The sequence below is a fragment of the Aethalodelphis obliquidens genome, unplaced genomic scaffold (genome assembly GCF_003676395.1).
Source record: "Aethalodelphis obliquidens isolate GAN/ISIS:26980383/991018 unplaced genomic scaffold, ASM367639v1 scaffold5, whole genome shotgun sequence".
Classification (NCBI taxonomy): domain Eukaryota; kingdom Metazoa; phylum Chordata; class Mammalia; order Artiodactyla; family Delphinidae; genus Aethalodelphis; species Aethalodelphis obliquidens.
Genome location: NW_020837949.1, coordinates 5,170,081 through 5,195,249, shown reverse-complemented (window position 1 = coordinate 5,195,249; position 25,169 = coordinate 5,170,081). Strand labels below are relative to the sequence as shown.

General features: G+C 42.2%; 1 protein-coding gene across 5 annotated transcripts in view; it reads left to right on the top strand.

Annotated features, from left to right (window-relative positions):
* GALNT11 (polypeptide N-acetylgalactosaminyltransferase 11) overlaps positions 1-21,145 on the top strand; it is a 54,271-nt gene extending 33,126 nt beyond the window's left edge. For 2 of the 5 annotated variants that reach the window (XM_027101450.1, XM_027101452.1), the window contains 6 exons: positions 13,026-13,143; positions 14,475-14,666; positions 15,063-15,281; positions 16,687-16,791; positions 20,075-20,212; positions 20,440-21,145. In XM_027101450.1, the coding sequence (XP_026957251.1) occupies positions 13,026-13,143; positions 14,475-14,666; positions 15,063-15,281; positions 16,687-16,791; positions 20,075-20,212; positions 20,440-20,571 (904 nt within the window). In that variant the 3' untranslated portion in view covers positions 20,572-21,145. The remainder of the gene's footprint in view (positions 1-13,025; positions 13,144-14,474; positions 14,667-15,062; positions 15,282-16,686; positions 16,792-20,074; positions 20,213-20,439) is intronic. The other 3 variants (XM_027101451.1, XM_027101453.1, XM_027101454.1) reach the window with 2 other exon arrangements.
* Positions 21,146-25,169: the final 4,024 nt, after the last annotated feature.

The window sequence follows — 25,169 nt, the reverse complement described above, 5'->3', positions numbered from 1 at the left end:
TAGTTGATTCATTTTTATTGCTGTATAATATTCTGTTATACTCATGTATCATAACATTTATCTGGTTTACTGTGGGCAGGGCATTTGGGTTGTTTTCAGTCGTTTTTCCACCTTACAAGTAGTGCTGTTGTCAGCATTCTTACTCATGGCTTCTAGCTTACAGGAGTGAAACTGCCCAGTCATAGGCATGCCTGTCTTCACCTTTAGTTGATAACGTTTTCCCCACACCTCAGGCGACTAGAACGCCATTGGCTCCTCAGCTAGCCTTTGGGTACTTGCCAGCTTCCTTTCATCCGAACCAGACTTGGAGGGGAGGCTGATAGAGAGCTGGGCCAGCTCAGGTGGCTGAGGTGCTCTCCTGGCAGGGTGGGGTTGTCTCCTGTTCTCAGGCTTTGTGAGAGAACCTGTGCAGTTCTTTGTGAAGTCCGTGAAAAAAGCACACCCAGCTCTCAGTTTTCTTCTAGTCTTCACGTGCTTGTAACCCTTCTTCCTACCAGGGCTTTCAGTGCGGGTCTCTACCCTCTGCTCCCCAGCCTTGCAGGTGGGAGTTAGATGCTGGAGCACATCTCTCAGGAGAGCAGGGCTGCACCTGGGGACTGTCGCTCTATGTTTCTGGGCTCCACGACTTCACGTACTGTGATTGGAGGCAGACAGGAGCACTGACCCCATTTTCAGCTTCCCTTTGCCAGTGCAAGAGAAAGTTCCTTGGACTGTTGCTACATGTGTTCTCATTCGTAGTTACAGGGCAGTGGCCAGTTTTTGCCTATTTCATCATCTTCATGGGTATTTGTTTTTCATTGTTTAATTTTTAATATTTTTAATCAAAAACATATATTCACAGTAATAAGTCAAACAGTATAGAACAACTTAGGATGAGAAGTGGCTGGCTCTAACCCTCCCTCCCCATTCTCAGTCCTTCTCCCCAGAGGCAAATTCTTTTAACCACTTTTAGTTTTGGTCTTCCATTTCTTACTTCCTGAACTCTAAATTATATGCATAGTCCTCTTTTCAACATAAAACCAACTATAGGCCTCTCTGTTGGAAAAATGAAGATTTAGCTCATTTACATCACTCCCATGTTCCCTTTATTGTTGTAGGATGAGTTTTTAGTTACTGTATTGGTTACTTTTGATACTTAAAAAAAAAAATCTGTTTCTTGTTCTGACTTTTTTTTTTTTTGTCTGCATTGGGTCTTTGTTGCTGCACGTGGGCTCTCTCTAGCTGCAATGAGCGGGGGCCACTCCTCGCTGCGGTGCACGGGCTTCTCATTGCGGTGGCTTCTCTTGTTGCAGAGCACGGCCTCTAGGTGCACGGGCTTCAGTAGTTGTGGCATGCAGGCTCAGTAGTTGTGGCACACAGGCTCAGCAGTTGTGGCTTGCAGGCTCCAGAGTAGCAGGCTCAGTAGTTGTGGCGCACGGGCTTAGTTGCTCCGCGTCATGTGGGATCTTCCCGGACCAGGGCTCGAACCCATGTCCCCTGCATTGGCAGGCGGATTCCCAACCACTGCGCCACCAGGGAAGCCCCGTTCTGTTGACTTTCGACGGCATCATTTGACATTCTTCCTTGAACAATTAGGCTATGAGCACCGCTTTCTCCTTTTTTCCACTTTTTCTCCCCTTTCGGCTGTAAGCTGTTTCACTTTTATTATATCAAGGTTGCTAACTTCTTGAGTTGGATATTTAGATTTTTAAAATTTTTAGCCTTTTTTCTTTTCTAATACATGTATTTAAGATGATAAATTTTCTTCTGATCATGGCTTTAGCTGCATCCCACAAACTGTGATATATCATTTTTTATTGTCATTTTTTTTAACATCTTTATTGGGGTATAATTGCTTTACAGTGGTGTGTTAGCTTCTGCTTTATAACAAAGTGAATCAGTTATACATACACATATGTTCCCATATCTCTTCCCTCCTGCGTCTCCCTCCCTCCCACCCTCCCTATCCCACCCCTCCAGGCGGTCACAAAGCACCGAGCTGATATCCCTGTGCTATGCGGCTGCTTCCCACTAGCCATCTACCTTACGTTTGGTAGTGTATATATGTCCTTGCCTCTCTCTCGCTTTGTCACAGCTCGCCCTTCCTCCTCCCCATATCCTCAAGTCCGTTCTCCGGTAGGTCTGTGTCGTTATTCCTGTCTTACCCCTAGGTTCTTCATGACATTTTTTTTTTCTTAAATTCCATATATATGTGTTAGCATACGGTATTTGTCTTTCTCTTTCTGACTTACTTCACTCTGTATGACAGACTCTAGGTCTATCCACCTCAATACAGATAGCTCAATTTCGTTTCTTTTTATGGCTGAGTAATATTCCATTGTATATATGTGCCACATCTTCTTTATCCATTCATCCGATGGTGGGCACTTAGGTTGTTTCTATCTCCGGGCTATTGTAAATAGAGCTGCAATAAACATTTTGGTACATGACTCTTTTTGAATTATGGTTTTCGCAGGGTATATGCCCAGTAGTGGGATTGCTGGGTCATATGGTAGTTCTATTTGTAGTTTTCTAAGGAACCTTCATACTGTTCTCCATAGTGGCTGTACCAGTTCACAGTCCCACCAGCAGTGCAAGAGTGTTCCCTTTTCTCCACACCCTCTCCAGCATTTATTGTTTCTAGATTTTTTGATGATGGCCATTCTGACTGGTGTGAGATGATATCTCATTGTAGTTTTGATTTGCATTTCTCTAATGTTTAATGATGTTGAGCATTTTTTCATGTGTTTGTTGGCAGTCTGTATATCTTTGGAGAAATGTCTATTTAGGTCTTCTGCCCATTTTTGGATTGGGTTGTTTGTTTTTTTGTTATTGAGCTGCATGAGCTGCTTATAAATTTTGGAAATTAATCCTTTGTCCGTTGCTTCATTTGCAAATATTTTCTCCCATTCTGAGGGTTGTCTTTTGGTCTTGTTTATGGTTTCCTTTGCTGTGCAAAAGCTTTGAAGTTTCATTAGGTCCCATTTGTTTATTTTTGTTTTTATTTCCATTTCTCTAGGAGGAGGGTCAAAAAGGATCTTGCTGTGATTTATGTCATAGAGTGTTCTGCCTATGTTTTCCTCTAAGAGTTTGATAGTTTCTGGCCTTACATTTAGGTCTTTAATCCATTTTGAGCTTTTTTTTTGTGTATGGTGTTAGGGAGTGATCTAATCTCATACTTTTACATGTACCTGTCCAGTTTTCCCAGCACCACTTATTGAAGAGGCTGTCCTTTCTCCACTGTACATTCCTCCCTCCTTTATCAAAGATAAGGTGACCATATGTGTGTGGGTTTATCTCTGGGCTTTCTATCCTGTTCCATTGATCTTTCTGTTTTTGTGCCAGTACCATACTGTCTTGATTACTGTAGCTTTGTAGTATAGTCTGAAGTCAGGGAGCCTGATTCCTCCAGCTCCGTTTTTCGTTCTCAAGATTGCTTTGGCTATTCGGGGTCTTTTGTGTTTCCATACAAATTGTGAAATTTTTCGTTCTAGTTCTGTGAAAAATGCCATTGGTAGTTTGATAGGGATTGCATTGAATCTGTAGATTGCTTTGGGTAGTAGAGTCATTTTCACAATGTTGATTCTTCCAATCCAAGAACATGGTATATCTCACCATCTATTTGTATCACCTTTAATTTCTTTCATCAATGTCTTATAATTTTCTGCCTACAGGTCTTTTGTCTCCTTTGGTAGGTTTATTCCTAGATATTTTATTCTTTTTGTTGCAGTGGTAAATGGGAGTGTTTTCTTGATTTCACTTTCAGATTTTTCATCATTAGTGTATAGGAATGCCAGAGATTTCTGTGCATTAATTTTGTATCCTGCTACTTTGCCAAATTCATTGATTAGCTCTAGTAGTTTCCTGGAAGCATCTTTAGGATCCTCTGGGTATAGTATCATGTCATCTGCAAACAGTGACAGCTTTACTTCTTCTTTTCCAATTTGGATTCCTTTTATTTCCTTTTCTTCTCTGATTGCTATGGCTAAAACTTCCAAAACTATGTTGAATAAGAGTGGTGGGAGTGGGCAACCTTGTCTTGTTCCTGATCTTAGTGGAAATGCTTTCAGTTTTTCACCATTGAGGACGATGTTGGCTGTGGGTTTGTCATATATGGCCTTTATTATGTTGAGGAAAGTTCCCTCTATGCCTACTTTCTGGAGAGTTTTTATCATAAATGGGTGTTGAATTTTGTCAGAAGCTTTCTCTGCATCTATTGAGATGATCATATGGTTTTTATCCTCCAATATGTTAATATGGTGTATCACATTGATTGATTTGCGTATATTGAAGAATCCTTGCATTCCTGGAATAAACCCCACTTGATCATGGTGTATGATCCTTTTAATGTGCTGTTGGATTCTGTTTGCTAGTCTTCTGTTGAGGATTTTTGCTTCTATGTTCATCAGTGATATTGGCCTGAGTTTTCTTTCTTTGTGACATCCTTGTCTGGTTTTGGTATCAAGGTGATGGTGGCCTCATAGAATGAATTTGGGAGTGTTCCTCCCTCTGCTATATTTTGGAAGAGTTTGAGAAGGATAGGTGTTAGCTCTTCTCTAAATGTTTGATAGAATTCGCCTGTGAAGCCATCTGGTCCTGGGCTTTTGTTTGTTGGAAGATTTTTAATCAGAGTTTCAATTTCAGTGCTTGTGATTGGTCTGTTCATATTTTCTATTTCTTCCTGATTCAGTCTTGGCACGTTGTGCATTTCTAAGAATTTGTCCATTTCTTCCAGGTTGTCCATTTTATTGGCATAGAGTTGCTTGTCTTTGTATTTCTGCAGTGTCAGTTGTTACTTCTCCTTTTTCATTTCTAATTCTGTTGATTTGAGTCTTCTCGCTTTTTTTCTTGATGAGTCTGGCTAATGGTTTATCAATTTTGTTTATCTTCTCAAAGAACCAGCTTTTAGTTTTATTGATCTTTGCTATTGTTTCCTTCATTTCTTTTTCAATTTTTTCTGATCTGATTTTTATGATTTCTTTCCTTCTGCTAACTTTGGGGTTTTTTTTGTTCTTCTTTCTCTAATTGCTTTAGGTGCAAGGTTAGGTTGTTTATTTGAGGTGTTTCCTGTTTCTTAAGGTGGGCTTGTATTGCTATAAACTTCCCTCTTAGAGCTGCTTTTGCTGCATCCCATAGGTTTTGGGTCGTCGTGTCTCCATTGTCATTTGTTTCTAGGTATTTTTAAATTTCCTCTTTGATTTCTTCAGTGATCACTTCATTATTAAGTAGTGTATTGTTTAGCCTCCATGTGTATTTTTTACAGATCTTTTCCTGTAATTGATATCTAGTCTCATGGTGTTATGGTCGGAAAAGATACTTGATACAATTTCAGTTTTCCTAAATTTACCAAGGCTTGATTTGTGACCCAAGATATGATCTATCCTGGAGAATGTTCCATGAACACTTTAGAAAAATGTGTATTCTGTTGTTTTTGGATGGAGTGTCCTATAAATATCAATTAAGTCCATCTTGTTTAATGTTTCATTTAAAGCTTGTGTTTCCTTATTTATTTTCATTTTGGATGATCTGTCCATTGGTGAAAGTGGGGTGTTAAAGTCCCCTACTATGAATGTGTTACTGTCGATTTCCCCTTTTATGGCTGTTAGTATTTGCCTTATGTTTGAGGTGCTCCTATGTTGGGTGCATAAATATTTACAATTGTTATATCTTTTTCTTGGATTGATCCCTTGATCATTATGTAGTGTCCTTCTTTGTCTCTTCTAATAGTCTTTATTTTAAAGTCTATTTTGTCTGATATGAGAATTGCTACTCCAGCTTTCTTTTGGCTTCCGTTTGCATGGAATATCTTTTTCCATCCCCTTACTTTCAATCTGTATGTGTCTCTAGGTCTGAAGTGGGTCTCTTGTAGACAGCATATATATGGGTCTTGTTTTTGTATCCATTCAGCCACTCTGTGTCTTTTGGTGGGAGCATTTAGTCCATTTACATTTAAGGTAATTATCGATATGTATGTTCCTATTCCCATTTTCTAAATTGTTTTGTGTTCATTATTGTAGGTCTTTTCCTTCTCTTGTGTTTCTTGCCTAGAGAAGATCCTTGAGCATTTGTTGTAAAGCTGGTTTGGTGGTGCTGAACTCTCTCAGCTTTTGCTTGTCTGTAAAGGTTTTAATTTCTCCATCAAATCTGAATGAGATCCCTTGCTGGGTAGAGTAATCTTGGTTGCAGGTTTTTCTCCTTCATCACTTTCAGTATGTCCTGCCACTCCCTTCTGGCTTGCAGAGTTTCTGCTGAGAGATCAGCTGTTAACCTTATGGGGATTCCCTTGTGTGTTATTTGTTGTTTTTCCCTTGCTGCTTTTAATATGCTTTCTTTCTATTTAATTTTTGACAGTTTGATTAATATGTGTCTTGGTGTATTTCTCCTTGGATTTATCCTGTATGGGACTCTCTGTGCTTCCTGGACTTGATTAACTATTTCCTTTCCCATATTAGGGAAGTTTTCAACTATAATCTCTTCAAATATTTTCTCAGTCCCTTTCTTTTTCTCTTCTTCCTCTGGAACCCCTATAATTCGAATGTTGGTGTGTTTAATGTTGTCCCAGAGGTCCCTGAGACTGTCCTCAGTTCTTTTCATTCTTTTTTCTTTATTCTGCTCTGCAGTAGTTATTTCCACTATTTTATCTTCCAGGTCAGTTATCGGTTCTTCTGCCTCAGTTATTCTGCTATTGATCCCATCTAGAGTATTTTTAATTTCATTTATTGTGTTGTTTATCATTGTTTGTTTCATCTTTAGTTCTTCTAGGTCCTTGTTAAATGTTTCTTGCATTTTGTCTATTGTATTTCCAAGATTTTGGATCATCTTTACTATCATTATTCTGAATTCTTTTTCAGGTAGACTGCCTATTTCCTCTTCATTTGTTAGGTCTGGTGGGTTTTTATCTTGCTCCTTCATCTGCTGTGTGTTTTTCTGTCTTCTCATTTTGCTTATCTTACTGTGTTTGGGGTCTCCTTTTTGCAGGCTGCCGGTTCATAGTTCCGGTTGTTTTTGATGTCTGTCCCCAGTGGCTAAGGTTGGTTCAGTGGCTTGTGTAGGCTTCCTGTTGGAGGGGACTAGTGCCTGTGTTCTGGTGGATGAGGCTGGATCTTGTCTTTCTGGTGGGCAGGTCCACGTCTGGTGGTGTGTTTTGGGGTGTCTGTGGACTTATTATGATTTTATGCAGCCTCTCTGCTAATGGGTGGGGTTGTGTTCCTGTTTTGCTAGTTGTTTGGCATAAGGTGTCCAGCACTGTAGCTTGCTGGTCGTTGAGTGAAGCTGGGTGCTGGTGTTGAGATGGAGATCTCTGGGAGATTTTCACCGTTTGATATTATGTGGAGCTGGGAGGTTTCTTGTTGACCAGTGTCCTGAAGTTGGCTCTCCCACCTCAGAGGCACAGCACTGACTCCTGGCTGCAGTACCAAGAGCCTTTCATCCACACGGCTCAGAATAAAAGGGAGAAAAAGTAGAGAGAAAGAAAGTAGAAGTAAGAAAGAAAAAAGAAAGGAAGGAAGGAAGGAAGGAAAGGAGGGAAGGAAGAAAGAAAGAAAGAAGAAAAGGAAACAAGGAAAGAAAGGAGGGAGGGAGGAGGGAAGGAAGGAAAAAAGAAAAAGAAAGAAGATAAAGTAAAATAAAAAAGTAAAATAAAATAAAGTTATTAAATTAAAAAATAATTATTAAAAAAAAACGGACGGATAGAACCTTAGGACAAATGGTGGAAGCAAAGCTATTTAGACAAAATCTCACACAGAAGCATACACATACACACTCACACAAAGAGGAAAAGGGGAAAAAATCACAAATCTTGCTCTCAAAGTCCACCTCCTTAATTTGGGATGATTCGTTGTCTATTCATGTATTCCACAGATGCAGGTACATCAAGTTGATTGTGGAGATTTAATCCGCTGCCCCTGAGGGGCTGGGAGAGATTTCCCTTTCTCTTCTTTGTTCCCACAGCTCCCGGGGCTCAGCTTTGGATTTGGCCCCGCCTCTGCGTGTAGGTCGCTGGAGGGCGCCTGTTTTTTGCTCAGACAGGACGGGGTTAAAGGAGCCGCTGATTCGGGGGCTCTGGCTCACTTAGGCCGGTGGGAGGGAGGGGCACGGAGTGCAGGGCGAGCCTGCGGTAGCAGAGGCCAGCGTGACATTTGTTGCACCAGCCTGAGGCCTGCCGTGCGTTCTCTCGGGGAAGTTGTCCCTGGATCCCGGGAACCTGGCAGTGGCAGGCTGCACAGGCTCCCCGGAAGAGGGGTGTGGAGAGTGACCTGTGCTCGCACACAGGCCTCTTGGTGGCGGCGGCAGCAGCCTTAGCGTCTCCCGCCCGTCTCTGGGGTCCGCGGTTTTAGCTGCGGCTTGCGCCCGTCTCTGGGGTCCGCGCTTTTAGCCACGGCTCGTGCCCGTCTCTGGAGTTCCTTTAAGTAGTGCTCTTACTCCCCTCTCCTCGCGCACCAGGAAACAGAGGGAAGAAAAAGTCTCCTGCCTTTTCGGCAGCTCCAGACCTTTTCCTGGACTCCCTCCCGGCCAGCCGTGGCGCACTAACCCTCTGCAGGCTGTGTTCACGCCGCCAACCCCAGTCCTCTCCCTATGCGCCGACCGAAGCCCGAGCCTCGGCTCCCAGCCCTGCCCGGCCCGGCGGGTGAGCAGACAAGCCTCTCGGGCTGGTGAGTGCTGGTCCACACCAATCCTCTGTGCGGGAATCTCCCCGCTTTGCCCCCCGCGCCCCTGTTGCTGTGCTCTCCTTCGCGGCCCGAAGCTCCCTCCTCCACCACCCGCAGTCTCCGCCCGCGAAGGGGCTTCCTAGTGTGTGGGAACCTTTCCTCCTTCACAGCTCCCTCCCACTGGTGCAGGTCCCGTCCCTATTCTTTTGTCTCTGTTTTTTCTTGTTTTTTCTTTCTTTTGCCCTACCCAGGTACGTGGGGAGTTTCTTGCCTTTTGGGAGGTCTGAGGTCCTCTGCCAGCGTTCAGTAGGTGTTCTGTAGGAGTTGCTCCACGTGTAGATGTATTTCTGGTGTATTGTATAGCACAGAGAGGACTCTGCTCAGTACTCTGTAATAACCTCCAAACTCGGAACTCCACACTGCAGAGGCCCTCCTTTCAACGTGCTGCCTCTCCCCTTCTCCGCAGGTCACAAACAGAGGCCCAGGTCACAAGCAGAGGCCTACTGTCATTTATTTCAAAATATTTTCATTGTTATGTCTTCTCTGACCTGTAGGTTATTTAGCAGTGCATTTATTATTTTACAGGCATACGGAAACTTTATAGTCGTTATTTAATCCTAGCTTATACTGTGGTCAGAATTTGTATTTTCTGCAGTTGTTAAGGATGAGATGCTGTATTTGTTGGGTTGTTTATTGTGTTGTTCAAATATTCTATATTTTTATTAATTTTTAATTCATGTGTTGTCAGTTATTGAAAATGGTATATTAATTTCCCACTACAATTGTGTGTCTGTTTCTCCTTGTAGTTCTTTATATATTTTCTTCATATATTTTGAGGCTCTGTTAATAGATGCATGACAGTTTAGAATTATTAAATCTTCTGGTGATGAAACCATTTATCATTATGAATTGTATTTAATTCTGTACTTCTAGAATAGTGTCCCTTTTGCTGTCAGTCTTCCTGTGGTCACATATTTATACGTGTCCCTGTAAGCAGCATGTAGTTGCTTTTGTTTTGTTTTGAAGCCTGTGTGGAAAACTTTGTCTTTTAATTAGGGCTTAGTTGATTACTTACATGTTTGTGTCTATGGTTACAGTGGTACTGTTTGCTTTCTGTCTGTTCTAAGTTCTGTTTTCTCTGCTTTTACGTGCTTTTGGCCTGAATTCCAATTATTCTGTTCCCAGCTGCCACCCATTATTAGACATTATAGTTTCTTACCTACTGTTCTGTTAGTGGTTACCTTAGAAAGTACAGCCTTCATACTTGACCTATCAAAGTGTAATACAGATTGGTATTTTCTCCAAACAATGCAAGGATATCAGAATGTTCATATTCCAGTTATCCCCCTTCAAGTTATATTGCTGAAATGTACACGTGTTTGGGGGTGGTGGTGTGGTGTGTGTTTTTGTACTTTTGGGCCATGCCGCACGGCTTGCAGGATCTTAGTTCCCTACCCAGGGATCCATCCCGGGCCCCCTGCAGTGGAAGCTTGGAGTCCTAACCATTGGACTGCCAGGGAAGTCCTACGTGTGTATTTTTTTTAACCCTACAAGACTTTTTTATGTAACCATTATTCATTTACGTTTACCCACATATTTCCCCTTTTATGTTACTTTTTATCCTTTCTGCATCTGCAAGCTTCCATCTAGGATTTATTTTCATTTTGACTAAAGAACACATTTTAGTATTTCTTTTGGTTGGACCTTCAGGTGATTATTCCTCTCTTTCTGAAAATGTCTTTGTTTCACGCTTTGTGTGTGTGTGTGTGTGTGTGTGTGCGTGCGTGCGTGCAGAAGGATTCACATTTATTGGTTCAACTACAGTACCTAACGTTTGCTATACATGTATTTCACACTAATTGGTCACATTTCCACAGGTTGTCAGTTCACAGAAAAGGGCCCATCCCTTGCCAGATGGCAGGGTAGGAGGTACAGAGGGCCTGGGTAGCAGAGCCCGCCAGCTATCACTTGGTCATGCAGGATTGATGGAGCCAGGTTGGCGGGCAGCCCTTGGCCGGCCCTTTGGGGACAGGGGCTCAGAGATATCCTGTTTACTCAACTCCTATACAGGACTGTGGGTAGAGGTGGGCCCCAGGTAGGTAGCCCAGGGGTAGGCTCATGGATGCATGCGCCACCACAGCTCCTGAAGGTGGGGTCATGGGAGGTGGTGTTCTCTGTGCCTTGGATCATCGGAAGGAAATGGAGGCCTCTTCAAGGGGTTGTAGCCCCTGGCTGGACAGGTGGGAAGGACTCCCCAGACATGATACAGACATTACAGCGCAGACGCAAGCCCCTACCGCAGGCTGGGATGGCAACACAGACAGAAACACCAACACCCCAGGGCAGGTGGCGTTTCTTTCCCAACAGAAACGTGGAGACAGAGCAGAAGCAACAGTATTCTTTTCCCACAAGATTCCTCAGAGAGGAACAGACCAGGACGTCACTCAAGAGGTAGTTTTTTTTTTTTCCTTTTCATGGAAATTTGAGTCAGCGACATTATCACCTATTGTAAGATATTTCAGAGAAAGAAAACAGTGGTCACCAAAGGGCAAAAATGACCCCTGGCTGGCAGGGCTGGCTCCAGGATTTGGAAGGCCAGCCTCCACCAGTAAGACAGCTTTTTTCTTGGGCTTGAAGCAAGCTCTGGCCTGATTCACAGGCTGCCACTGATTCCTGAGCAGGCTGTGGCTCAGGGGGGACTGGATTAGGCAGAGGGACCAGGCACCTTGTGAGCTGGTAGAGCCGGGGTCGCTGTGGCTCATGTTGCAGGACAGCCAGAAGTCTTCACGTCTCAAGGGAGCCCAGCTGTGGCCAAAGAGGAAGCCCCAGCGTGTTCTCTGGGGCCCCTGCCTCTGAGGTAACAGTCCAGGTCTGGCTCCCAAGACCAGAAAAGAAGCCGTTGCTTGTGGTAGCCAGGAGAGGGGTTTCTGGGGACCCTGTAATTAAATACACATCCCTGAGTTGTGGCCCCAGAAACCCTTGCCTCAAGGCTAATCAGTTTCCAGCACCTGGTGGAATGATTGCCGTCTCTTATACTGAGACACAGATAAAACATCATTTCACAGACACTGGACATAGATGCTTCAAGCTGAGGGAAAAGGGAGGAACGATCAACTGCAAAGGCAGAGAGGGGAGGGCAGGGGGACTCTCATGGATCAAGTTGGGGAAAGAGTGGTGGGTTTGTTTACTTTTTTGTTTGATTCACCATTATTTTGAAGACTAATTTTACTTGATGTTCAGTTCTAGACTGGCAGGTATATTCTTTCAGGACTTTGAAGGTATCATTCAAGAACCTTCTGGCTTCCACTGTTTCTGGTGAGAAGCCAACAACTAATTTTTTTTCTTTTGAAGGTAGTAATCTCTCATTGGCTGCTGACTTTTTTTTCTGTCTTTGTCAGAAATGTCTTTCAGATGCATAAATTTGGTTTATTTATTGATAGCATCTAATTATCTGCCAAATTCTCAGTCTTGTCTTTTATGCTTGAACATATTGAACAGTTAAAGTCTCTGCCTGATAACTCTGTTATCTGAAACCCCTGCACATCTGTTTCTGTTGTAGATTGTTTCTCTTATTTTTTTCTTTCATGTGATTTATCTTCCTGATTGCCTGGTTATTTGTTAGTTTGCTTGTTTATTTTTGTTTAATGCTGGACATTGTATATGAAAAATTACGGAGGTACGTTCATCCTGGGGCGGTGTTTTCTCCTGCAGAGACTGGCTTCTCTTCTGGGAGGCCGCTCAGAACACTAGACGCCACGCCCCCGGTGCGGTTCGGCCAGTGAGGTCATTGGAAGCCACCTCAGGCTCTGGGGAGCCCATCCACGTCAGTTCTCAGGAACACAGGGGTTCTCGACTGTGGCAGGACTGACCTTTAGGGCCAGAGAGCTCTCCGTTGCGGGTGCTGCCCTGTGCGTTGCAGGGTGTTCAGCATATCTGGCCTCTACCCTTCAGATGCCAGTGGCACCCCTCCTCCACAGCTGTGACAGCTAAAAATGTCTCGGGGAACCACTGGTCTAACACATGTTTGAGTCCAATTCAAAGTGAGACGTTTGTCTGCTCTCTCCTTGGCAGGCCCTGGAGCCCAGTTTTTAATCCCCGTGGCTCTATGAGACTGTCGAAGGAATTAAATAATTCAGGTGGATTTCTGTCAACAGTAGTTATAATCAATTTTTAAAAGTACTTGTGATACTTAGAAAAGTAGCCTTCATTTGCCTGGGACTGCGATCTAGAAAATTAAGTTATGGGGCCCAGCTCATTCCCTCATAAATCAGACAAAATGTTTCATAATAGTTAATCTAGTTTCTATTAGTAATGTTCTAAAGCTGCTCTGAGTTTTTTAAAACAAGAACGTAGATAATTGACTACAGAATTGATACGATAATTGTTTTCCTTTTCTAGGTCACCTACAATGGCTGGAGGATTGTTTGCCATGAACAGAAACTATTTCAGTGAACTTGGACAGTATGACAGTGGCATGGATATCTGGGGAGGAGAAAATTTAGAAATATCATTTCGGGTAAATTTTTTTTTGCATGCTTGATTATTAACTGTGTGCAAGGAATATAATTTTCATTCATGATCCCATATTTTCTGTAAATTCTCTTTGCCTGTCTTTATTAACAAATTGTCCTTAATGAATACTACTTTACCACAATCTATAATGTGGATAATACCCATTCAAAATATCAAAAGCCTATAAGAAGCCTTGCATTTATTTTGTAAGAATTTAAAAGTGATAGTTGTAATGAATAGTTGGGTATGTATTAAGAAGTCTTCATGTGCATTTAATCTAGAGTTTTGTTCTTTCTTTGTCCATTTGTTAATCTTATTTGATAACCCTAGATATATATAGTTGGGGTCATCAGATTTTCCTGACTGCGGGAGACCATCCTGGTTCATACCTGATCTCCTGGAGAGATTATTAATAGCTCCTCATTTCACTTTCAGGAGTAGCCCAGCTGATAAGATAAATGATATCAACACCTGCGTATAGGTTACTGAACCCTTTATATATACCGTTCCCTCCAGGGGCTAAGGTTGGGCAGATGACAGCTGTGGGTGGGGTCTGTGGCTCAGCTGTGGTGGTAAGACGGTCTTTGGAAAAGGCAGAAAGAGGGCAAGGGAACAATTCAGATTTCCCTCTCTCAGCAGAGGGCCCCACTCCCCGCCTCCCATCTCCCGGTCTGCCTAACAGATCCCCGCCCCGTTCAGATACCCTAATACCTTGTGCATATGCCATTTCGTATTTTTGCAAATGTATTTTCCTACTTAATCTTTAGAATTTGAAAGTTGCAAGGTATAATAGATATTATCAGTTCAATCTTTGTAGATAAGGTAATTGAGTCTCATAAAAATTGAAATAACGATATAAAGTAGCTCAGTCAAGGGCAAAATTTAGACCAGAACTAAGATCTGAATCTTAATCTAGAGTTATTCTGTATATTTTATTAAAAAATTTTTTTTTCTAAAAAATGGTGTATGTTTGTATGTGTTTCATGAGAAAGTACCTGTAGAACTGAGATTAGAGGATTGATGAGTAAGCATTCTTTGTCCCTAAGTCCTGAAGGTCAACTTCCTTGATGTGTTAAAACGACACGTATGGTAAGTACAATTTTAGACACAGGGTAGTAAAAGAATATTGCAATGTTTTAGAGTTTTGTTTCTTTTTAATCGTAAAGACAGATAATTTTTTTAAAATACACACTTTGACTTTATTCTATTTGAATAGTTACATCTAATAAGATAAAACCTCTTGCAAGGTTTCACAAACACCTGTTTTATGAAAATTCGTGCATCGATTTCACAGCACTGTGAGGAACCATTAACACATATTCTGCTTCTGACCAGATTTGGATGTGTGGAGGTAAGCTCTTCATCATCCCTTGCTCTAGAGTTGGACACGTTTTCCGGAAAAGGAGACCATATGGCTCTCCAGAGGGCCAGGACACCATGACACACAACTCCCTGCGGCTGGCACATGTCTGGTTGGATGAGTATAAGGTGAGATTAAATCTCTCACCGAGAAGGATGGATGATAAGGCTAGTAACTCCGTTGGCTTTGGTTGCTTTTCTCTCTTCTCTTCACCCAGTCTTTCACTCATTTTTGTTGTGACTGCTTTTTAAATTTCCCAAGCATCTAGTCTGTGAGAGGTAATATAGTCGCCAGCACCAGAAGAAACTGTGCTTCTCCTCAGTTTCTTTGTCCTCCTGTCCCCTCCTGTGACTCCCACAGAGCCTGGCTCCTCTGCTCACTCGGCTTTGCTCTGACCCAGTCCCCCTGCTTCCCCTGTCAAGACCCTGTGCACATTGTATTCCTTCCCACCTCCTCTTCTGCCATATGCAGCTCTCAGTATTTTCTTTGTAATGGCTTTTTTGAGGTGTGATTCATTTAAACAAAAAAATCTATTATTTTTCATTTTTCTTTTTTAAATTCAGGAGCAGTATTTTTCCTTAAGACCTGATCTGAGAACCAGAAGCTATGGAAATATCAGTGAGCGCGTTGAGTTGAGGAAGAAGTTGAATTGTAAATCATTTAAATGGTATTTGGATAATATTTACCCAGAGATGCAGATATCTGGGTCCAATGCCAAACCCCAGCAACCCATTTTTATCAATAGAGGGCCAAAACGCCCCAAAGTCCTCCAACGTGGAAGGGTAAGAAAGTGATCCTAGCAAAATGTTTCATTAAATGTTGTGTGATATAATAAATGACATTGTAGACGTAAAATATTTAAGGATAGCCCCTGGCTTGCCTTCCATTATATTCCTTTTAGGAGAATTTCCTCTACTCAGGTGTAAGACCTTAGAAATTTTGGTATCTTTGCTGTCTATATTAAGATCCTTTACCTGCCAGTGTTAAAGAGAACATGGCTTCTCTAAGTTACGTGCTGGCTTCCAAGAGGATAGCTATAAATGTGAATATACAAATAAAGGCAATGTGAGTGAGTGTAAAATTCACTTGTTAGAGACCAGTCCAAAAAGGAAAACAAAGGAGAAATGGGGCAGCTGTATCCTGCTGGCCTCAGCTCTGGAACTGAGTGCAGACAGGAAGTGAAAAAGGGTGGTCAGGGTCTAAGTGGTGGTACCAAGTCAGGTTTTACATCCGACGTCCTGAGCAGTCATCCGAGCTTAGCAGAAACCCATTGATCAACCGCAATTCTTTAGATATTCCCTTTTTGGTTCTTATAAAATTTCTTCAGTTTTATAATATCACTTCAATTTTAGATGTCTAGCCATAAAATCATACCTTTTTCTTGAATCATTTCTTAGAATTTGCTTCCTGAAAGTGTAGATATTGTAATTGTTGCCCGAATTTCCCTTTTGTTATAAAGAAGGCATCCCTCTCCTGGTTCTTTCACAATGCCAGCAATTCTTAAGTGGCTAGAATTAAGCCTAGAGCCTTCTCCTATCTTCTTGTTCTATCTTATAAAAGTCATCAAGGTGTTTCTTATTATTAGGTGTTTTCTCTTTAAGTAAAAATAGGAACCAGTGTATGTCCATACAGTTGAAATCCCTTACCATTATTATTTTTGCCTTGCATATCTAATCACATTTAATATTTAAACTAATCGTTTTACTTAGACTAGATACTCTTTGCTTCTTTTATGTATCTCACCTTTGGCATTCCTATGGCATTTTTAATGTTTGTCTCCAGTTAGGTATGTATATTTAATTACGTACTGTCTGTTTGTGCCTTTTGTTCTTATTTCCTGAGTTTCATTTTAAGGTATTTTAGTGGAGCGATGGTATTTAATTTCCTTCCTCCCCTATACTAGATTAGTAAACTTGTATCTTCAGGTAGAATTTCTACTTGACACTGCCTGCTTATATTGTTAAAATTGCCTATAACCTTGCCGTCTCTATTGTGATACTCCTATGTGCTAAAGCCAGAATTCAGTCATACAAAATGCTTATCTTTTTATGACCTTTAGAATCCATACCTCTGGAATAATATTTTCCTAGTTCCTCTAAAACCTCCTTTTCTAGCATTCTAAGGCATCTTCTGACATTGGTCTTTCTATACCTACCAGCTTGTCAAGAGCAATCTCTTCTTTTACAGCTCTATCACCTCCAGACCCACAAGTGTCTGGCAGCCCAGGGCCGCCCAAGTCAGAAAGGAGGCCTAGTAGTGCTTAAGGCATGTGACTACAGTGACCCAAATCAGGTGAGTCAGGCCTCTGGGCTCTCAGCCAGTCCATGGACAGTGTCCTTCAGTGAAGGAAAGGGAAGCTGCTGGCAGTCAGCCTTGAGGAGGGAGGGGCAGACATCAAGATTTTAAGCTGACTTTTTAAAAATTATATTGTTTTGGGGTTTTTTGTTTGCTTTTTAAAATTTATTTTAATGAGGCATAGTTGATTTACAATGTTGTGTTAATTTCTGCTGTACAGCAAAGTGATTCAGTTATACATATACTTTTCCATTATGGTTTATCACAGGGTATTGAATATAGTTCCCTGTGCTATACAGTAGGACCTTGCTGTTTATCCATTCTCTATATAATAGTTTGCATCTGCTAATCCCAAACTCCCAATCTATCCCTCTCCCAACTCCCCTCCCCCTTGGCAGCCGCAAGTCTGTTCTGTGTCTGTTTTGTAGGTACGTTCATTTGTATCATTTTTTTTTAGATACCACAAATAAGTGATACCATATGATATTTGTCTTTCCCTTTCTGACTTCACTTAGTATGATAATCTCTAGGTCCATCCATGTTGCTACAAATGGCATTATTTCATTCTTTTTTATGACTGAGTAGTATCCCATTACGTATATGTGCCACATCTTCTTTATCCATTCATTTGTTGATGGACATTTAGGTTGTTTCCATGTCTTGGCTATTGTGAATAGTGCTACTATGAACACTGGGGTGCAACGTATCTTTTCAAATTATGGTTTTCTCCAGATATATGCCCAGGAGTAGGATTGCTGGATCATATGGCAGCTCTATTTTAGTTTTTTGAGGAACCTCCCTACTGTTTTCCATAGTGGTTGCACCAGTTTACATTCCCACCAGCAATGTAGGAGGGTTCCCCTTTTCTCCACACCCTCTCCAGCATTTGTTATTTGTAGACTTTTTAATGATGGCAGTTCTGACCACTGTGAGGTGGTACCTCATTGTAGTTTTGATGTGCATTTCTCTTATAAGTAGCAACGTTGAGCATCTTTTCATGTGCTTGTTGGCCATCTGTATGTCTTCTTTGGAGAAATGTCTGTTTAGGCCTTGTGCCCATTTTTCGATTGGGTTGTTTCTTTTTGTTGTTGTTGAGTTGTATAAGCTGTTTGTATATTTTGGAAATTAAGCCCTTGTCAGTCACATCATTTGCAAATATTTTCTCCCAGTCTGTAGGCTGTCTTTTCGTTGCTTACAGTTTCCTTTGCTATACAGAAAGCTTGTAAGTTTGATTAGGTCCCATTGTTTATTTTTGCTTTTTTTTTTTTTTTACCTTGGGAGACTGACCTAAGAAAACATTGGTACAATTAATGTCAGAGAATGTTTTGCCTTTGCCTGTGTTCTCTTTTAGGAGTTTTATGGTATCGTGTCTTGTATTTAAGTCTTGTGTATGGTGTGAAGGTGTGTTCTAACTTCACTGATTTACGTGCGGCTGTCCAGCTTTCCCAGCACCACTTGCTGAAGTTAAGTTGTTTACGCTGGGAATGATTTTAGAGATTTTAGAGATCATCTATCTAATACTGTTGTGGTCTCCTTTGTACATTTTCCCTACCTCTGGTCATTGTTTGTCATAGTAATATTTTGTTTGTTTAGAGCATTATTTGTACTTTGCAGTTACACAGAATGAATTTGAGTTATATAGAATTAATTGAAAGCTATATGAATTTGTTAGAAATGGCAAAGGACATGCATCTTCTTTCTGGCCCAGAACATTAAATCTGCATTGGATGAATCAGAATATCTTTTGTAGAGTTTTCTGTGAAATTGAGTTTTCCTAACTGATTTTTAGTAGTTCATCAGAGGAAACAGCACAATTTCAATTCACGTCATTCAAATAATTTATTCTCAACTTATGTGTCCTTTCAGCGATATTAAGTGAACCTAAAAATAAGCAGAAAACTTATTGCAAACTGCTTTGTATCTGATAAAATAGCATAACCTAACATTGGTCTAATCTCCTAGTTGTAGTGCCTCAAGACTGTAATGCTCAAAACATGTCGTAAGTAAGCAAGCTTCATTTACTTACGTTTCCATCTGAGTGGTGGACGGGGTCATTCAAGAATGAAAAGAACACTTGGGCCCTTTTTGGATAGAGTGTATCCTTTGAAATTTCATAGATCACATCTTATTTCTAGGAGAGTTCATGCACGCTATCTAAGGTGTTAACATACTGGAAAACATGGTTTAAAGAGGGTTTTGTGCCACGTCTGGGTGCGAGAGGTGTCAGTGTTGTAGACATGGAAGTGTTAAATTGTAGTGAGGTTTTGGTGGTTTAGGTTGTGGTAGGATGAGATTGGTGAAATTTGTTCCAGAAACTGCAAGAGGTTTGAGGAGATGGAGTTACACTCTCCTGTCCGTACTATGTTGTGACTGCACAGAATTGCACTTACACCCTAGCACATGTGGCTGTTGGATTGGTAATTTTATTTCATTTCCTCAGTCACACGTGACACACTCCCAGCGCTCGGAGCCACGTGTGGAGATTATAAAGCATCAGCGTCTGTGTTTGCTGGGGCTGTCATGGCGCCGATGATGGGGAGCCTTCTCTTCGTACCAAGAGGCAGCACACATACGTCTTGGGCCTGTAGGTAGAAGCAGTAATGAATAAAATAATTCAGAGGATAGGAGAAAATGTTTTCCTTTTCAATTTAGTGATGGTGCATGTTGGAGAATAAAGTTATTCATTGCACTTGGCCATTTCAGCCAGTTTCAGGCCTTTGTTCTTGAAAATAATCTGAGACACCATAAAGACAACTATCCTCAAAGATCATTTGCACGTCTAAGGAGAATCCTGCTTTGGGGCCATCAATGAAATTGTAATCTCAGTGCAAATGTTATTATGAGCCGGGAATAGAGTATACTGTTCCACAGGATGATGGGATATGACAGCTTACGCACAGTCATCACTGCCCAACAGATGAGGGAAATATGAAAATCATAGCCTCATGTGTTCTCCTTGTACAGAAGGCAAACCAGCCGCCTCACTGGGCTCCTTCAGTTCTACACAGTGTGAGAATTAAAAGCATTGTGTAATTGCGAAATCCTGGAATTGGGGAAGATCTACAATCTTGTGCTCAAATACAGTCAATTAAGTTAACTCAACCACTGCTCACATTTCTTCCTGGAATTGCACCTCACTTTCTCTAAGCTGGTCTGTTCCTGCTGCAAGAGACCATACAAAATAAATCCCTTCTTCCACAAATGTGTGAAGTGTCGTGCCGTCTGCTTTTCAGAATCTGAAGCAAAACTTGAGGTTTTGATCTTTCATTTTCTTCCTTAGATTTGGATTTATAATGAAGAGCACGAATTGGTTTTAAACAATCTCCTTTGCCTGGATATGTCAGAGACTCGCTCATCAGACCCCCCACGACTCATGAAATGCCACGGGTCAGGAGGATCCCAGCAGTGGACCTTTGGGGTGAGGAGACAGACAAGGCTGAGGGAGGGAGCTCGGCAGAGGGGCTCATGTCCTGCTTACCTTGTAGAAGGTTGTTCTGAGTTTGTAGCATCCCGCAAATAAGTAAGTAATGTGAAATGTTCCACGTCTCTTCTAGATTACTGTCTCTACCATATTCTGGCAATAAGTTTTTTAACTTAAAGCAAGTAACTGGTGGTATTTTTTTCTTGCCACCACTTTATTTTCAGAGGAATAATCGGCTGTACCAGGTGTCAGTTGGACAGTGCCTGAGAGCGGTCGATCCACTGAGTCGCAGAGGCTTTGTCGCCATGGCCATCTGTGATGGCTCCTCGTCACAGCAGTGGCATTTGGAAGGTTAGGGTGGATGCTGTGGCTGCAACGGTGATTTGTCATGCTCGTCCTCAACACAGAGACGCCTGGGACCCTAGCAGAGGTGAGACAGCAGCCACAGTAGAGGTCACGGCCCCGAGTGACCATCGGGAGGTGAAGAAGTATGGTTCACCAAGAGGTTCAGGTCATTTCTCAGCTGCTGTTAAGGAATTTCTTACTTATGGTAGGAAACCAGAATGCAGTATTAACTCTCTAAAGAGTCAGGTTTGTATAGAAGGATAAAGCCCAGGAAATTGACATGTCTATTCAAATTTATTTATGCTTCCTTTTAATCCCTTAAATAATGGAGTGGCGTTTATCTGATCAGGAACTTGTCATGATTTCCTTTCTTAGAAGATTTTGTAGATGACAGTTAATTTTTTTTAAATTTCTAATACCATGTTCTAAATAGTTTTAAATAAACTGATTGAATCCACATTACGTTTAACTTCAGAAGGCATCATTTATAAGATTATATTTAAGAGAGTTAACTATTATAAATTATTTTGATGAATTATGGTACTATATACATTTACAATAAAGGATCCTTTTAATTATCTAGGATTTCTTGTCTTCTCTTTCGTTTTGTATTGGGGTCTCTGGTCTGAGTTATCCTACGTACGTGATACATGGTAAGAAATGCACAGGGATTCGGCTGATGAACCAGTAACAGGTAGGTAGCAGCCCGAACCTTAGGGATGTTTCAGTTTCTTAGCTTGAACTGTGTGAGTCTGAAGCTGGACGTATGTGAATTTGAATACTTTAAAGTTACCTGTGAAACACCCAGGTAGAGTTGTTAAATAGGTGTTAAAGTTATTTGGACATAGAGGTCAGGATTTCAGAAGATATATTTCAGTTAGAGATATAAATTTAGGAATCATCTGTATATACTGTAAATGTCCTAATATAAAGTGAGTTTTTTCCCACCAAAATTACATCTCAGAGGAGACGTAGTCTCATAGGGTATTTTTTCAGTTATTTTATCTGGACACACAAAGCAGTTTAAGTACCAATTTGAAACATGCTGGAGAATAATATATTGTTCGCATTTATACTAAACATTTTGTCTGTCATTTAACTTTAAAGACCAGATGGTGGTACATATAGGATACAAAAAGCAAGATGATTAAATACAACAAAATCACATTAAATGTAATTTGATTAAATGTAAATGGGTCCAGTTGACCCTGGCTTGTGTCCGCACGGCCTCACCAAGTGTTGTCAGACGACCTGCGTGAGGGCCCTCAACTCTTGGAAACGAAGTCCAGCCCCCGTGGCACCTTGGAAGCTCCTAAGTTAGGTGGAGATTGGCCAGGATGGTGAAGTAGAAAGACCCTGAACTCACCTGCTCTAATGGGCACACCAAAATTACAACTATTTGCAGAACAACCATTGATGATAAAGACCAGAACCTACCAACCAGAAAAGAGCTACTACAACCAAACAACGAGACAGGTAGGAGGGATGGAGTCGCCATTGCAGTCAAGTCCCATACCCCGGGTGCGTGACCCACAAACGGGAGAATGACTAACTACAATTGTAAAGGTCCTACGAAAGGAGTGTGAAGGGTCCAAACCCCACGTTGAGCTCCCCAGCCCGGGGGTCTCACACTGGGAAGACAAGCTCCAAGAGAGTAGTTGGCTTAAAGGCCAGGGGGCTTGCTTTCAGGAGTCACAGAGGGCTGAGGGAGGTACAGCCTTCACCCTTAAAGGATGCATGCAAAAATCTCACATGCTCCGGGAACCCAGGGCAGAAGCATAATTTGGAAAGAGCCTGGGTCAGACCTACCTGCTGATCTTGCAGAGTCTCTGGGAGAGGCAGGAGGCAACTGGAGCTCCCCCTGGGGACACAGATGCTGGTGGCAGCCATTTCTGGCAGCTAGTTCTATCGTGGGGACAGTGGTGCTGGTAAGCACCATTTTGGAATCCTCCCTCTAGCCTATTAGCCTCAGGACAGCCTGTAGGCACTAGTGCTGGCACACTTCAGGCCAGGCAGCTAAGTCTGGGCACAGGCACAGCCCCACTCACCAACAGACAGGCTGCCTTAAGACCCCCTGAGCTGGCTGCCCCTGGACATGGCCCTGCCCACCAGAGGGCCCAGGACTTGGCCCCAACACCAGTGTGCAGGCACAAGACCCAGGAACCTCCAGTCAAAGACCCTGGGCCCCCGTGCCTCCTGTCAACAGGCCTGCTCTAGCCTCAGAACCAGCCTCATCCACCAGCCAAAAGAAAACCAAAGCCCTGCAGCCTGCGGCCCCAGTCCACCTACTAGCAGGTTAGATCCTGACCTGGGACTAGCTGGGCCCTGGCCCTGCCCACTAGCAGGCCAACGTAAGTTTCAGGACATCCTGGACCCTGCAGCCAACTGTCAGGAACTGGCCCTACCCATCAGCAATCTGATACCAGCTGTGGGACTCCTGGGCCCTGGAACCAGACTGCAGGACCTTGCTCTGTCCACCCGTAGGCTGGCACTAACCCCAGGGCCTGGCTTCACCCACCTGTGGGCAGGGAGCAGCCCCAGGGAGTCTGCAGCCAGACACCTCGCGACTCAGCCCTTTCAACCAGCAGCCTCTGCACGAGGCAGGGCCAAGCCTACTAGACTGCCCACAGTAGTCAGCCCGCCACAACAGAAGGACCCATACAGCCCTCACAGGGGGAAACCCCAGGGCATACAGCTCTGGTGAGGAGAGGGGAGTGTGCTGCTCGCATAGGTATCTCCTACAAAAGGCTCCTTCACCAAGATTGGGAGACGTAACCAACCTACAAGATACATACAAATAGGACATTAGGCAAAAGGAGGCGACAGAGGAACATGTTCCCAACAGAGGACCAAGAAGAACTAAGTGACGTGGAGACAGGCGACCTACCCAAAAAGAGCTGAGGGTAGTGGTCGTAAAGATGATGAAGGAGCTTGGAGAAGAATGGGTGCACAGAGCAAGAAGCTAGAAGCTTTTAACAAAGAGGAAATATAAAGAACAACCTAACATGAATTCAATAACTGAAATGCAAAGTACACTAGAAGGAATTAATAGTAGACTAAATGGGGCTTCCCTGGTGGCGCAGTGGTTGAGAGTCCGCCTGCCAATGCAGGGGACACGGGTTCGTGCCCTGGTCCAGGAAGATCCCACATGCCGCAGAGTGGCTGGGCCCGTGAGCCATGGCCACTGAGCCTGTGCGTCCGGAGCCTGTGCTCCGTAATGGGAGAGGCCACAACGGTGAGAGGCCCGTGTACTGCAAAAACAAAAAAAACAGTAGACTAACTGATACAGAGGAACAATGAGCTGGAAGACAGTGGTGGAAATCACTGGTGCTGAACAGAAAAAAAGAATGAAAAGAAATGAGGACAGTTTGAGAGACCTCTTGGGCATCAACAAATGCACTAATATTCACATTATAGGGGTTCCAGAAGGAGAAAAAAGAGAGAGGCGCTGAGAACATATTTGAAGACACAATAGCCAAAAACTTCCCTAACTTGGGAAAGGAAACAGATATCTCAGTCCAGGAAGCACAGAGAACCCCATACAGGATTAACCCAAGGAGGAATACACCAAGACACATTGTAATTGAGATGGCAGAAATTAAAGAGAAAATATTTAAAGCAGCAAGGGAAAAGCAACAAGTTACTTACAAGGGAGCTCCCATAATATCAGCTGAATTTTCAGCAGAAACACTGCAGGCCAGAAGGGAGAGGCATGGTATATTTAAAGTGATAAAAGGGGAAAACCTACAACCAAGAATACTCTACCCAACAAGGCTCTCATTCAGATTTGATGGAGAAATCAGAAAGTTTTACAGAGAAGCAGAAGCTGAAAGAGTTCAAAAACCAGCTTTACAAGAAATGTTAAAGGAACTTTTCTAAGCGGAAAAGGAAAAGCCACAGCTAGAAACATGAAAATTACGAAACGAAACAGCTCATCAGTGAAGGCAAAGATAAAGGTAGGAAATCATCCATGTACAAAGTTAGGGTTAAAAGACAAAGTTGTAAAATCATTTACATCCACAATAAGCAGTTAAGGAATACACGAAATAATTAGGTGCAGAATACGAAGTCAGAAACAGTAATCATGAGGGGAGGGGAGCACAAATGCAGGAGTGTTAACACGCATTTGAAATCGAGAGATCAGTAACTGAAAACATACATACATACATACATACTCATATATACACACATCTCATGGTAGCAACAAACCAAAAATCTATAATAGATACACAAAAAGGGAAAAGGAATCCAAGCATAACACTAAAGATAGCCATCAAATCACAAGAGAGAAAAACAAAAGAAGGAACAAAAAAGACCTACAAAAACAGTATGACAATAAGAACGTACATATTAATGATTACTTTAAATGTAAATGGACTAAATGTTTCAATCAAAAGACACAGAGTGGTTGAATGGATACAAAAACAAGACCTCTACATATGCTGCCTATAAGAGACTAAATTCAGATCTAAGGACACTCACAGACTGAAAGTGAGGGAATGGAAAAACGTATTCCATGCAAACGGAAGTCAAAGACAGAGTAGCACTACTTACATCAGACAAAATAGACTTTAAAACAAAGACTGTTACAAGAGACAAAGAAGGACAT